The following is a 15,054-nucleotide window of genomic DNA, read 5'->3' as shown; positions in this document are numbered from 1 at the left end:
CGTCAGTGCACCTCAGGTTCTTTGCAGCGTCCCTTCGGCCTATAGCTGCAACCCCTTTCATTTCTTTTACTGTACCTCCGCTCATATTCTCTTTCTTCCATCTTACTTTCCACCCTCTCCAAACAATTTTTTAATAGTGCAACTTGGGGTTTCCCTCATGTTACACCTTTCACACCTTCTTACTGTCAATTTCCGTTTCAGCGCTGAGTGACCTCATAGGTACCAGCGCTGGGCCTTTGGCTTATATTCTGTTCGATGAGAATTCAAAAGCACGCAGTGTCCCACTCGAGTATCGAACGCAAGCAACTTAACCAAGCACTTACCGGAAAAAACTTCAAGTATTAAAGAAATCGGACTTGCATGCACGGTGATATCATGTGTGTGTATATATATATATATATATATATATATATATATATATATATATATATATATATATATATATATATATATATATATATATATACATATATATATATTAAACGTGTGGTCACTTTGTACCAGATACGTATGTCATTGTAATTGTAATAGTGCCCTCTTAACGTCTCGAATTCTTAACACTTTTTGGATACACTTGTCACTACAAAGCCTTAGTTCCATTTGCAAGAAGTATGAAGTGAATTCTGACGTCATATATATATATATATATATATATATATTATATATATATATATATATATATATATATATATATATATATATATATATATATATATATTTATATATACAGTACATGTATGTATATACATATATATATATAAATATATTTAATATATATATATATTATATATATATATATATATATATATATATATATATATATATATATATATATATATATATATATATATATATATATATATATATATATATATATATATATATATATATATATATATATACATGTACTGTAAATGTAAATATATGCATATATATTTGAGGTCGGAAACACCGTGTTGGCAATGATCAGGGGTGAGGAATGACCTAAAAATGAATTCTTTGATATAATTAATGCTGTAAAACACCACACACCTGTGTGAATCCTCTGAATCTTACGTCAGGATAAGTTGTGGTTGCTGAAAGCCAGAAAGGGCGCAAGTAACCAAGGTATATAGGTCAAGTTAGGTCAAGGTGTCCAATTGGGCAAGCCTCAGCACCGTGGGTCAAGATCCCCGTAGGGGGTTAGTGCCGTCAGTGCACCTCACGGGTTGCACTATAGGCATTACTAAGTGTTCTTTGCAGTGTCCCTTCGGCCCCTAGCTGCAACCCCTTTCATTCCTTTTACTGTACTTCTGTTTATATTATCTTTCTTCCATCTTGCTATCCACCCTCTCCTAACAGTTATTTCATAGTGCAACTGTAAAAGGTTTTCCTCCTGTTACACCTTCAAACCTACCTACTCTCAGTTTCCTTTCCAGCTCTGGATGACCTCATAGGTTCCAGTGCTTGGGCTTTGGCCTAAACTCTATATTCCATTCCATTCCATAGGTCAAGATGCATTCTAGTATTCCAGTTGATTTAACTTTTGATTTACAAGAGTTCTAGGCCAGGTTGATGGGAAGCCTTGAGGTGGCAAAGTGTTGGATAATAGCCAGTACACTGAGTTGGGTTAGGTTAGGATGCATCCGGGTATTGTACTGCATGAGTCATTTCGCTAGTTATTTCCTTTCCACTATCCAACTCTGTAGGGGGTTAGTGCCGTCAGTGCAACTCCTTTGGTGCACTGTAGGCATTACTTAGGTTTTTTTTGTAGCGTTCCTTCGACCCCAAGCTGCAACCCTTTTCATTCCTTTTACTGTACCTCTGTTCATATTCGCCGTCTTTCATCTTTCTTTCCACCTTTTCTTAATTATTTGTCCCGTTGCTATGTAACCAATTGGTTCTTAGCCACGTAAAATAAGTCTAATCCTTCGGGCCAGCCCTCTCTAGGAGAGCTGTTAATCAGCTGTGGTCTGGTAAAACTAAGGTATACTTAACTTATTCATACGAGTAGTGCAACTGCGAAGTTTTCCTCCTGTTACACCTTTCAAACCTTTTTACAGTCAGTTTCCATTTCAGCGCTGAATGACCTCATAAGTCCCAGTGCTTGGCCTTTGGCCTAAATCCTATACCCTACTCCTTTCCATTATCCAAAAACCAGGTTTCCCACAGCGGTCCAATATTATTTTACAGTTGTTTTTGGTTGTAGGTGGAAAAATCATTTATACTAAATAAAAAACTTTTAAATTGGAGATATTCTTGCATTTTTACCTCAGTTACACAGCCACCATTCCTGAATAAGATACATATACACCTCGATTTGAAATATTTGTTTTCTGTGCACACACACATATATATATATATATATATATATATATAATATATACATTATGTATTATATATATAATTATATGTTATTATGTTTACATTTTGATATATTCAGTGATTGCTCCTTTTAACGTCACTTACCCGGTGAAAGCGTCCAGTGTTGCGTCATATAATAGGCCTTGCTAATATATAAAACTAGAAGATGTGTAGGACAATTCAAGTCATTGAATTAAAAATCTTTTCCTAGAATAGTGTAGTGTTAGATAATGCAACTTTGTCAAGTTTATGGGCCAACATTGCATAATTTCATTTGTATTTCTTTTAATCCAGGGAAGTAAATTGGAAAGCCTCTCTCCCCAGTTCCTCACCATCAAAGTAAACAGAGGTGACAAGATGGAGAACATACCAAACTTCAGTTTGCTTTATCACAGAAACTCTAAAGATAAGATGCTAGAACAGTGGTTCTCAATCTTTTTTTTAGTGATGGTACCTTAACTAATGTAATTATTACTGTGGCACCCCTTCCTCTCCATCCCACCTTATGGCATGAACTTACACACACATGCATATATATATACATATACACATTTTATATATATATATATATATATATATATATATATATATATATATATATACATATATATATATATATATATATATATATATATATATATATATATATATATATATATATATATATATATATATATATATATATATATATACATAAATATATATATGTAATATGTTAGAGTAGACATACTGATAATAATCATACGAAGACTAATGCAAATTTTTTTTCTTTTTTACTAATGTTCATTGAGATGATCTAGCCAAGACAAAATTCATGACAATCTTGCGGCACCCTTAGGCACTGTCCGTGGCAACCCAGGGTGCCACGGCACCCAATTTGAGAATCAATGTGTCAAATAATACGTCGTGTGGCAATACCTGTGGCGTTACGTTAGTTCATAATTTCTTCCTATCCAATTGTTGGTTTTATTTTAATTTACCTGAATAAGGTTTAGTCTGAACTTGCGTAGTGTAACCAGTAGGTTAAATGGTAATAATGGATGTTGGAAAATACTATCAATTGACTTCATATGGCAAGATTAACTTCATTAACACCTATCACATCCATGTCATGTATATATATATATATATATATATATATATATATATATATATATATATATATATATATATATATATATATATATATATATATATATATATATATATATATATATAATATACAGTTCCTTCTCTCGTAGAATCTTGTATCTGGTCCAGATTTTACAAAAAAAAAAAAAAAAAAAGTGATGACAACCGTGGACTCTAGGTAGCGCTTTGCAATACTTGGTGATATTCACAGGCAATGAGCGCTGGTAATGTGAGTGACGGGTTTGTACGAACAACTTATTTTGATTAAAGATTTTGTTTCAGTGTTCTATAATCATCTATCGCTGTTATCGCAAAAGGGTTTGTCTTGTGCATGTCCTTTGCTGTTTGTGACCCTGGATGCCACCTGCAGTTCCTTGACTCACTCCTTGAACAAGTGTCAATTATAGAATGGTTTTGTTTTGAGTACCAAGCTGACAACAGCACAGGAATCTGCACTGAGGTTAGTCTGACAGCTGACAACAACAAAGCAACCTGCACTGAAGTTAATCTGACACTGACAACAGCACAGCAACCTGCACTGAGGTTAATCTGACACTGACAACAGCACGGCATCCTGCACTGAGGTTAGTCTGACAGCCGACAACAGCATAGCAACATGCACTGAGATTAATCTGACACTGACAACAGCGCAGCATTCTGCACTGAGGTTAATCTGACAGCTGACAACAGCGTAGGAACCAGGACAGAGGTTAGTCTGACAGCTTACAACGGCATAGGAACCTGCACTGAGGTTAGTCTTGACAGCTGACAACAGCACAGCAGCTTGCACTGAGGTTAGTCTGATAGCTGACAACATCACAGCAGCCTGCACTGAGGTTTGTCTGAAAGCTGACAACAGCACAGCAGCCTGCACTGAGGTTTGTCTGAAAGCTGACAACAGCACAGCAGCCTGCACTGAGGTTTGTCTGAAAGCTGACAACAGCACAGCAGCCTGCACTGAGTGTGGTTTGATATTTGTGTTCATTAGAATTTTTTGATATTTGTAAGCTGATTGTTGTATAACAAGTAATTGTCTTATATGATTGATTGTAAAGTGCATATAAACACTAGTGGTTTGCAAAATCTGAAGTTGTATTGGTTATGTATTTGTAAACTTTATTCTTTAGTATCAAGTCCTGTTTCTCCTTGCAGCTATGCCACTGGGGAGCCTCTTAGGGTTAAGCTTTTTGCCAAGAACTCTCGCCTCTGAAAGAATTCATGCACATACAGGCTACATCAAGTCCCCGAAAACAGAGGACCAGGTCAGCCATCACAGAACATGAACAAGAATATGAGGCTGTAATAGATGTTGCGACAGTAAGTGTGGAGAAACCTTATTTGATAAACTTTCACTCTCAAAAGGTAGACACGAATTTCCAGTATTCTTGACTGGAAAGAAATGTAGCAACGTAGAATATCAGGGTTTTCTGTAAGTAACTTGTACTTTTGTCAGTTGCATGTTATATCCACACACTGTCCGGTCATCCTGGCATTTTTGTGATTATGAATGTTCATAATTTTAAGAAAACATGTATCATTAGTTCCCACACGGATATAAACCTTTTCCTTTCGCATGAACATACCTTCAGTGAAAATTGGCCAGGTCTTTGAAGCTTAGCAAACAAGGTAGTTTTTGCGGCACTGAATTTAGGGAACATGGTTGCGGTTTTCAAGATCATCATCTTGTTTCACTTGCCTCGGCCCCGCAAGGGGGTAGCGCCGGTAGTGCACCTCATGCGGTGCATTGTAGGCGTACTTCAGGTTCTTTGCAGCGTGCCTTCGGTCCCTAGTTGCAACCCCTTTCGTTCCTTTTACTGTACCTCCTTTCATATTCTCTTCCTTCCACCTTACTTCCCTCAACCCTCTTCTGACAATTAGTTTCATAATGCAACTGTTGTGGGGTTTTCCTCCTGTGACGCCTTTCAAACCTTTTTACTGTCGATTTCCGTTTCAGCGCTGAATGACCTCATAGGTCCCAGTGAGTGGCATTTGGCCTAAATTCTGCATTCATTTCAATTTATTTCACCTGTACATTTGATGAAATCAAAAGCATAATAAAAACACAAGAGAGAATTTCTTGCAATTTATTTTGAATTAGCAATGAACAATATATTTTTTTAAACCTTTTTTTTTATTTCCCATATCTGGAGTTTCCTTTTGATATAGCAATACACCATTGCTGCTTTGGCGACCGTTCGTGATCAGTAAAATAATGCGAAACACAATGGAAAAAAAATACGTTGTGGAAAAAAAGTCTCAGTAAGTGAATTTACACAAAATGATGCCAGAAGATGAATGCAGTGACTGATGCCTGAATGTTTATATATATATATATGCGTGGACACCCTATGTAACTTTTTACTTAGCGCATTCAGCAGACAAGAAGGGAAAGAAACCACGAATACATCTTTCCACAAAATAAAAAAAAAATGAAAAAAAAAAAAAATAATAATAATACTCATAGTAGCATGAGGCTAAAAATGGAGAAACAAATCCACAGTTGTGTATATGTACAAATATTTAAAGATAGATCTGTACTGATAGCTTTCGGGAATCTGTACAGATTCATCCTTAAATATATGTACATATACATAACTGTGGATTTGTTTTTCCAGTAATAATAATAATAATAATAATAATAATAATAATAATAATAATAATAATAATAAATTTCTGCACCACGCATTCAGATCCCAGTTGGTTCAGTAAATACTGCAAACATAATAATAATAATAATATTAATAATAATAAATAATAATGATAATAATACTGAATTTCTACACCATGCATTCAGATCCCAGTCGGTTCTAAATACTGCAGACATGACTTTCAGGGAAAAAGAATTTCACAAATTCTCTCGGGTGAAAATTCCAACTCAAGGGCTAATTCCCAGCACGAAAAAATAGCGATATAATATTTAACCTCCGTTAAGAAAATATCTAACGTTAGCATCAAGCATTAGTCAAAATAGCGTCTCAAATTCAAATCATCTTTAATTATCACATCCTTCTAATAAATGATTAACTTTTTTTTAATATATATATTTTGGTCACTTTGGAATAGGAACATCGACACACAGAATACGGTATATATGGAAATTATATATATATCAATCTAAATATATAACAATATCTATATAATCCATGCGTTCGAATGAAGTTTGGCATTCCACTTATATACTCTGAAACCGCCACAGTCTTTGCTGACGTTTGTGAATCGAGAATGATGCCATACAAAAAGGACTCGGGGTCAAATGCCAATCACAGGTCATTAACGGATGAATGATAAGGTCGCTAGCTACCCCCTCCCCCTCCCCAAACCAACCAACAAACCCTTTTTAGATCCACCGGGACACAACCGACGTTTGACATGAAATTTGACACCAGTCATTCTCAAAATATCTGGATGAAATCTAGTCGGATTATTATTATTACTTTATTTGTCAACATCAAATACATATTTATATAGAGAGAAATATATTATAAGGTTTTGGACAAGATCAACTGTGCAGTTGAAGAGTTTCTCTTTTTCATTTGAACAAATGTCGCCTCTCGGAACATCACCATCTGCGTGAAAATCCTCACTCCAGGGCCCAGGAACTGATCGCTTCTTGCCAGATCTCTCTAAAAGACACGAATGAATAATATCTCCTACGAATGTCCCAAGATGTCTAGTAGTGGAGTTTTTTTTTTTGCCAGACGTCTTAAGACACTAAATTACAAAATAATCTATTTAAAATGGCACAAAGGATAACATAGGAAAGTTGAAATTACTTTAAGAATTAACTTTGCTTTAGTCTCTTCAACGGTTATAAGTGATGAAGTTTGGAACGAAGAAAAGTTCACGAGTACTGCTATAATGACCGATGGTGATTGGGTAGCAGTGCCCATCTCGGGCACTCCACCTGTGAAAGAAACAGTAATTACTCGAGGCTCTTTTAACCATACCCAGATGAACTCTGACGTAAACAAGGATATCTCAGTCAAAATAATCTTCATACGTGTTGGCGAAAACCTGTCACCCACATGGTGATGTTCAATAGCCCTTGTGAAACAAAGGGCGAGAGCTATTGCTAAACTAAGCCATCATTTCATATCTGCTTTCTTCCATTTGTGTGAATTTCCTAATACTTATCGCTTCCTGAGATATAAGTATCAAATGTACTGATTCAAAATATCATTATGAAATTGTGTTTAGACACAAACAAAAAACTGCACAGTTTAGAAATTCCTACAAGCTTCAAAGATATGACAGTAATTATTCATTTACTATTCCAAGTTATGCTGGTCATTATAGTTAATGAATGTGTATTGTACATTACAAAAGTATGGCTGACAGAGTTTTAACTCATTGTGTTCATCAGTAATACAAATTTACTTTTCCTAGTTGCTGCACATGGAGAGGTTAATATATTCTCAAGTCATTATTATTATTATTACTTCCTTCTTAATGTATAAAGAGAGGGCCTTCAGGTGTATCACAGGCCAGAGCAATTTGTTTACGTAGTGGATGAAAGAATAAAAATTTTAAGATTAAGGAGAGATAATGGAGAAAGTGAGAGTTAATGGTGGATCTCATCGCCATCCATTCATGGTGTTGAGGTCCTCAAAACCTTCATAAAAGGGATTGGATCCGTCAATAGACCGTTTATAGATGTCTTGACTTTCTTCTGTCACGTCTGCATCGGCGTAGTCTGAGTTGGCAGTTGCCTCCTGGAGTATACTTCTTCGGTTTCTAATACTCAGGTCGCTCTCGAGTGGAGGCTTCATCTCGACTTCGAGTGACTCGTCGCCTTCAATGTTCCGCTTCGGTCTCCCCTCTTCCTCTCTCTGCCGGTGCAGCAGAAGCTCTTCGTCTGATAGGCGTTTTCGCATGGTGTAGAAATCTCCAAATCCTCCGGAGAAAGTGTCGCCGTGGAATCCGCTCGCGTCCATGTCAGGGCGACGCTTATTGGCCTGCTGCATTTGGTAAACATCCCGTTTTCTTCTGGTGGATTCCTTTTCTTTCTCTGCCTCATGTAACTGAGTTTCTTCAAAGTTACTCTTTTTCTCTGGGCTGAAATCTGTTAATTCTTCTGAGACAGATTCACCATAAAACCCACTATCGTCCAGATTGGGATGGTCTTCCAAAGAGCGTTTCATTGTGTAGAAATCCCCAAATCCACCATTGAAAGTGTCTCCATAAAATCCGCTTGAATCCATTTCAGGCCGGCGTTTCTTCATGGTTGAGAAGTCTCCAAACCCTTGGTTAAATGTGTCTCCGTAAAAACCACTAGCACCCATTCCTAGACGCCTTTTCTTCATGGTTGAGAAGTCTCCAAAACCTTGGGTAAAGGTATCGCCATGAAAACCACTTGCGCCCATTCCAAGTCGGCGTTTTTTCATGGTGGAGAAATCTCCGAAGCCTTGGTTAAAAGTGTCTCCATAAAACCCACTAGCATCCATTCCTAGGCGTCTTTTCTTCATGGTCGAGAAATCTCCAAACCCTTGGGTGAATGTGTCTCCATGAAAGCCACTTGCCCCCATTCCGAGACGACGTTTTTTCATGGTTGAAAAGTCTCCGAATCCCTGATTAAATGTATCTCCATAAAAACCACTTGCTCCCATTCCCAGACGTCTCTTCTTCATGGTGGAGAAGTCCCCAAAACCTTGGTTGAATGTATCTCCATGAAATCCGCTCGCACCCATCCCAAGCCGACGCTTCTTCATGGTGGAGAAGTCTCCAAAACCTTGGTTGAAAGTGTCACCGTGGAAACCACTTGCTCCCATCCCTAATCTTCTCTTCTTCATGGTAGAAAAGTCACCAAAACCACCGGAGAAAGTATCACCATAAAAGCCACTGGAAGTCATCTCTGGACGCCTCTTCTCTTCTACAGGAGCAGATGACTGGACAGCTTCTCTCTTACCTCTCTTAACGGGTGAGAAGTCACCAAAATTATGAGTGAAGATGCCCTCATGGAATCCCTGGGCTCCCATATCATTGGGAGCTCTCTTCCAATCATTAGAGGCCAAGGTCAGAAGGTAAGGGTTGATGGATCTCTTGAAATTATGCATGTAATGATTAGGGATGTAAAGATCCATGTAAGGATCTTGGCTTTTTATGTTTCCACCCAGAAAATTATCTGAATAGTAAGATGGGGTTTCACTGCTGCGCTTGACTGTTTTCTTGGCATAGAAGCTCATGGGGTCATACCCAATAGTTTGTAAGTATGGATCATAAGTATCTCTTTTGCCCCATGCCATTGTGGGGTCATAGCCAATGGTCTGCATGTAAGCATCATACCCTGGGTCATTCTTTTTGCTCTGCCTCTTTCCCCAGGCCATCATAGGATCATAATGAACACTCTGCATGTATGCTTCATAGCCAGGGTCATAAGTATCTCTCTTCGCCCATGTGGACATTGGGTCATACCCGACTGAAGCCATGTAACCATCGACACCATTAGCTGAACGTTTGACGACATTTTTGACAGAGGGATCTAGGGGAAGAGGCTCAGCAGATTCAACATCCTCTACAGATCTGGCAGGTTCCAAGCCTTCTTCTGCAGAATTCTTTCCATCAGCATACATTGCTTGTAATCTCTTCTCTGCCAAACCATCTCGTCCTGTAAAATAAAGGAAATACGTTAGAACTCAAGTTCTCACTGAGGTCCTGTACTAAACTCTAGAAATATGATGTAATGAAACTTACACATCCTTCTGATGCTAAGTTTTAAAATAATTTCTGGTTAGATTTCTCTTAACTACTCTTACTGGTATATGGGAAACCAAGGCTAAACTTATGAACACTACTCTAAAGTTGCTTTCTCATGTTTCACTTAGAATGATGTTGTTTCACTAGCATTGTCTAAGATAATTAATAGAGGATGAATGTAAAAAAAAATAAGAAATCTAAAAGTGAACCAAAGAAACTAAACAGCATCTTTTATACAGATGCTCGTAAATTCACACAAGATGAACATGTCAGTCTTGATCAGCTTGGTAGTAAATTTTCAAAAGAAACCATTACAAACACGTCAGAATGATTTCAATCAAATGTGAGTTACCATTAAGCTAATGCATAATACCTCTAAGACTCGATTATTTACTCTCTCTCTCTTTCATCAAATTCACCTATGCTTTTTGTTATGGTGAAGAAAAATCCTGTCTCCTGTGTTTAACATTTCGGGTGTTGTAACTGATGCAAAGTTAGCTGGGAGACATCATGTAATTTGGGCTGCTAAAGCTGCTTCTATAAATTTGTAGAGCATTATTATTAATGTGAGCTTATACTGGGGTTATCTGTCGGGTAGGGAAACTGATTTTGTATCTGGGCGATGATGCTAGTGTTTCTTCTCTTGAAAGGATAGAATTAAAAGCAGCCAATCCATTCATTAGATGTAAGCCAATTTCTGATGAACAAGGAGGAGGAGGAGGAGGAGGAGGAGGAGGAGGAGGAGGAGGAGGAGGAGGAGGAGGAGGAGGAGGAGGAGGAGGAGGAGGAGGAGGAGGAGGAGGAGGAGGAGGAGGAGGAGGAGGAGCTCTGGAAACTTGATATATTGGTCGCAGTTTTTGGTCTGATGTAACTACTCCAGTATTTTTAAGTTAATGAACCAGGTTGTATAGGATTAAACTGCCAAATAGTCTGTAAAATACCCTCACAAATAATTACACAATATCAGTTTCTGTGTAACAATTGTGTCTGTTGACTTTGTTTTTCCATATGAATGTAGAAAAAATATGAACAATGCAGTTTTGAGGAGTGTGGGCATCCTTGGAGAAGCCTGTGCATCACAGGTGGAGCTACTACGTTCGCTTCATTGAGGACTGAAGCAATGCTGTTCAGCTTGTTGGGGTCTCCCTTCTTATCCCATGCTTGTGAGCCGAGATATCAGGGAGGATCTAGCATGGAGGGTGGATGATAGGAACCAGATAGTGGGAATTCCATTAAACTGTTGTACAGAAATGCCCCTGTTCTTGGATGCATAGAAGGAGGGGCAGGGCACACCAGAAAGGCACGTTCATTTCAGGAATATGGGTAAAGGACACACCTCATTTGCAAATCAACATTACGGAGATACAAGCAGCATGGCTAGCATTGCAAGATTTCAGCATCTGTTGGTAGTGTTGATGAGCAACAACATGACCATAGTGGCATATGTCAACAAACAGGGAGGGACAGTGTCTCCTCTCCTGTGTCATTTGGCAGCGCAGATCCTTGAGTAGGTAGTTTGCCTCACTGTCAAGCTGCCAGCCTTGTGCATTCCTGGCGGACTAGCTTGGTCGTCATGGTCAGGTTGTGGGGAAGGAATGATCTTTATATCCCCACAGAACAGAAAGGCTGTTCAGGCTCTAGGAATCCCCAGTGCTTGACCTGTTGGCAACCAGACTGAACAGAAAAGTTAGTGTTCTATTCTCTTGTGCCAGATTCCTTGGTGGTGATGGAAGACATTCCAACACCCAAGGACAATTTTGATGCCTACAACTTTTTATATGGTAGTGGGTTAATATGGGCTTTTCTTAGCAGCATTCGCTTCTGGGTGTGACGTCCCTGCTTACACAAGTTAGGGTAGAAGAGACTCTTTAGCCTTGACAGGCAACTCTTTTAGGAGTAGGACACTCTGAAATCAAACCAGTGGGTAGAAGGGACCCTTTAGCCTTGGTAGGCAACCCTTCTATGAATTCAAACGTTTTCCAACCTTGGACTGTACCATATCCATTGTACCATGGCCTTGTGTTTGAGTTCCCTTGCCTGAGGGTATAATCAGGCATTTATCCTCCTTTTCGTTCACTTTCCTGCTTTTTGAAAAGTGTGTAGGAGAGGCTGATGAGAGACCAAAGTTGCTTGGTAGATTATCAGGAGAGTGCCTTCATCTTACTGTCTATTCCTACTGATTGTTTTATTTCCAAATCCATCCTTACTGCCCTTCCCAAGTTGTGGCAAACCTGGCTGATGTCATTTGCCATACAAGGTATGCCGGTCCCACCTTGGTGACCAGTTGATTCTGGCACTTTTGTCAATGACATACAGACATGTTTATTTATACTTCCAACAGAATTTTTTGTAAATAATGTAAATACTGTTGTTGATGGCATTGTTGTTCACTGTTCTGCTGATTTTTACAGTATTACTGTTGTTATGAGTCTACTAGTTTTGATAGTGATTTTATGTTGTTAATTTTAATTCTTTCGGGAGAAATTGAGCTGAACCCTGGGTCTGTTACTTATTATAGCAAGAAAAATTTCAGAGTATTTTACTCAAATATTCGGGGCTTAAGGTCAAACTTTCTTGGTCTCCAGAGTGGTGCCCATAATTTAATGTTATTATCTGAGACTCTTGTAAGTAGTAGCAAGTCAAAGGTTCAGTTTTTAATCCCGGGGTTTGATGGCCCTGACTTTATCATTTTAACATCCCACATGCGCAAGATATGGCTGTATACACTAAGTCCGGATGACCTATTTATCAGAAAAATTTGGAGTTCAGTTGCCATGAAGTTCTTTGTTTTAAAATTTCCAGTAAGTTCTACAATGTATATATATTCACCATTTGCCGCAATCCAAATATCGACGATTCTATATATGACCGTCTCTTGGAAAGGATTGGTATGGCTCAGTCACAGGATTAAAAAGCTTCATTTGTTATTTGTTGAGACTGTAATGCAAAGCTCAGTGAGTGGTTAAATTCAAATTCCACAGATCAACATGGCCAGTCTGCTCTTGAGTTCTGTGTATCCTCTGAATTTGTCCAGCTAATTGAGTAACCTACCCACGTTCTGATAATAGATTAGACCTCATATTCACAGATGTTCCAAGGTCTGTGAATATATAGGTGCTTCTGATCATTGTGCCACTGAGATGGACATATCTGTCAATCAGTATATTCCTAATGCCACCATTGGAAAAATAGTCTGGCTAAAATCCAGAGTCATCTGGGATCGCATTATTGAAGCTTGCCAGGCACTTAATATTTCATATGCTATATTAGATCCTGATCCCAAGAAGAAGTTAAATGAAATGCTGATGGGTAGTTTAATTTAATAGGATATGTCCTTAAAAAGGTCATCAAATTTAGGACAAATGACCAGCCATGGTGTTTGATGATACATGCAGACACGCCTACTATGACAAACAGACCAAATTCAATGCATGGAGACGAAATCATTCAAATGAAAACCACACCATTTTTGTTGAGTCTCGCCGTGCTGTGAATAGAACTTACCATACAGCCGAGGAAAATTACAGTAATTTCTTGAAGAGGAAAACTAAAGGAATTACTCGGCCCCAACTGTGGTGGAATAAATTGGCATCATCTATCTTTGGGTCAAGGTCGTCTTCCATTCCACCACTACTAACAGATGATAGTAGATTGGTCACTGGCCTGAGGGAAAAGGCTGAACTGCTTCATCGAGTTTGTGAAGCTAAGCAATCAGCTGAGGATGTTCCTCTCCCCAATACTTATCCTGAACCTGTTCTTACAAAATTTGCATCTCGCTCCAGGGGTGTTAAGAAAATTCTGGATAATCTTGATAGTTGGGGTGGAGAAGATCCTGATGGTTTCTTCCCTTTGTTTTTTAAGAAAGTTTCTAGTGTGTTGTCTCCCAAGATAAGTAGATTCTGTAGATTTTTATGTCGACATAGTACCTTTGTAGATGAGCGCAAGCTTAGTAATACAGTGTCTTTTCGAAAGCGTGACATATCTGCAGACTGCAGTAAATACAGGCCAATCTCTGTTCTCTCTGTGTTCTCCAAAGTTGCTGAAAAACTTATTTTTAAGCCACTATATAAGTATGTGGAATCTAAAGGATTGTTAGCTGATAGTCAATATGCATACAGGAAGCAGCTAGGTACCTGCAATGCTCTTTTAGACTTGATTTGCTGTGTGCAAGGGAACTTGATAGGGGTTTTGAGTACAGAGTAATTTAAATAGATTTTAGTGCTGTTTTCAATTTAGTAAGTCACAAGGCATTTATTTATAAACTTCAGAATCTTGGAGTGGGTGGATATGTTTTAGGATTACTTCAAGATTTCCTTATAGGCAGGCAGCAGCAAGTTGCTTTGGACGGGATCTTTAGTGAACCAAGACCTATTTTGTCTGGGGTTCCACAGTTCTTGGTCCACTGTTGTTTTTAGTGTATACATGTGACATGGGTGTTGGCCTGGAAAACTAGATTGTTCAGTATGCCGGTGCTGTAACACTTGTGGTTGTTGTAAAGTCTCCACTTATGAGAAATGAAACTACCCTCAGCCTCAATCGGGACATGGACCAGATCAATGCATGGTGTGGTCGGTGGTGTATGGAGCTGAACTCCAGTAAAAGGAAAACACGATTAATTAGCAGATCTCGTACAGATTTCCCATCCCATCCTCCCCTTCAAGTGGATGGAACTTTGCTCAATGAATCTGAAGCTTTAACTATTCTTGGTGTAACTTTTGACTCACATCTAACTTGTGAGAAACTTCTAATGAAAGTTTCAGCAAATGCTACAAGAAAGTTAGGTATTGTTCGTAGGGCCTCATATATTTATAACAGTGATAAAATCAATGCAACCTATTTTAGGTCGTTTGTGCTTCCTTTATTAGAGAATACTGTTCTTCGGTGTGG

At 38.3% G+C, this 15,054-nt stretch overlaps 1 protein-coding gene across 1 annotated transcript in view; it reads right to left on the bottom strand.

The window, feature by feature from the left end:
* Nucleotides 1-6,895: 6,895 nt before the first annotated feature.
* LOC136853348 (uncharacterized) overlaps nucleotides 6,896-15,054 on the bottom strand; it is a 440,642-nt gene continuing 432,483 nt past the window's right edge. Inside the window, exon 3 of the mRNA XM_067128711.1 lies at nucleotides 6,896-10,078. Coding sequence (XP_066984812.1) covers nucleotides 8,049-10,078 — 2,030 coding nt within the window. The 3' untranslated portion in view covers nucleotides 6,896-8,048. The remainder of the gene's footprint in view (nucleotides 10,079-15,054) is intronic.

The sequence above is a fragment of the Macrobrachium rosenbergii genome, chromosome 27 (assembly GCF_040412425.1).
Source record: "Macrobrachium rosenbergii isolate ZJJX-2024 chromosome 27, ASM4041242v1, whole genome shotgun sequence".
Taxonomy (NCBI): Eukaryota; Metazoa; Arthropoda; class Malacostraca; order Decapoda; family Palaemonidae; genus Macrobrachium; species Macrobrachium rosenbergii.
This window is presented reverse-complemented; position numbering and strand designations above follow the sequence as displayed.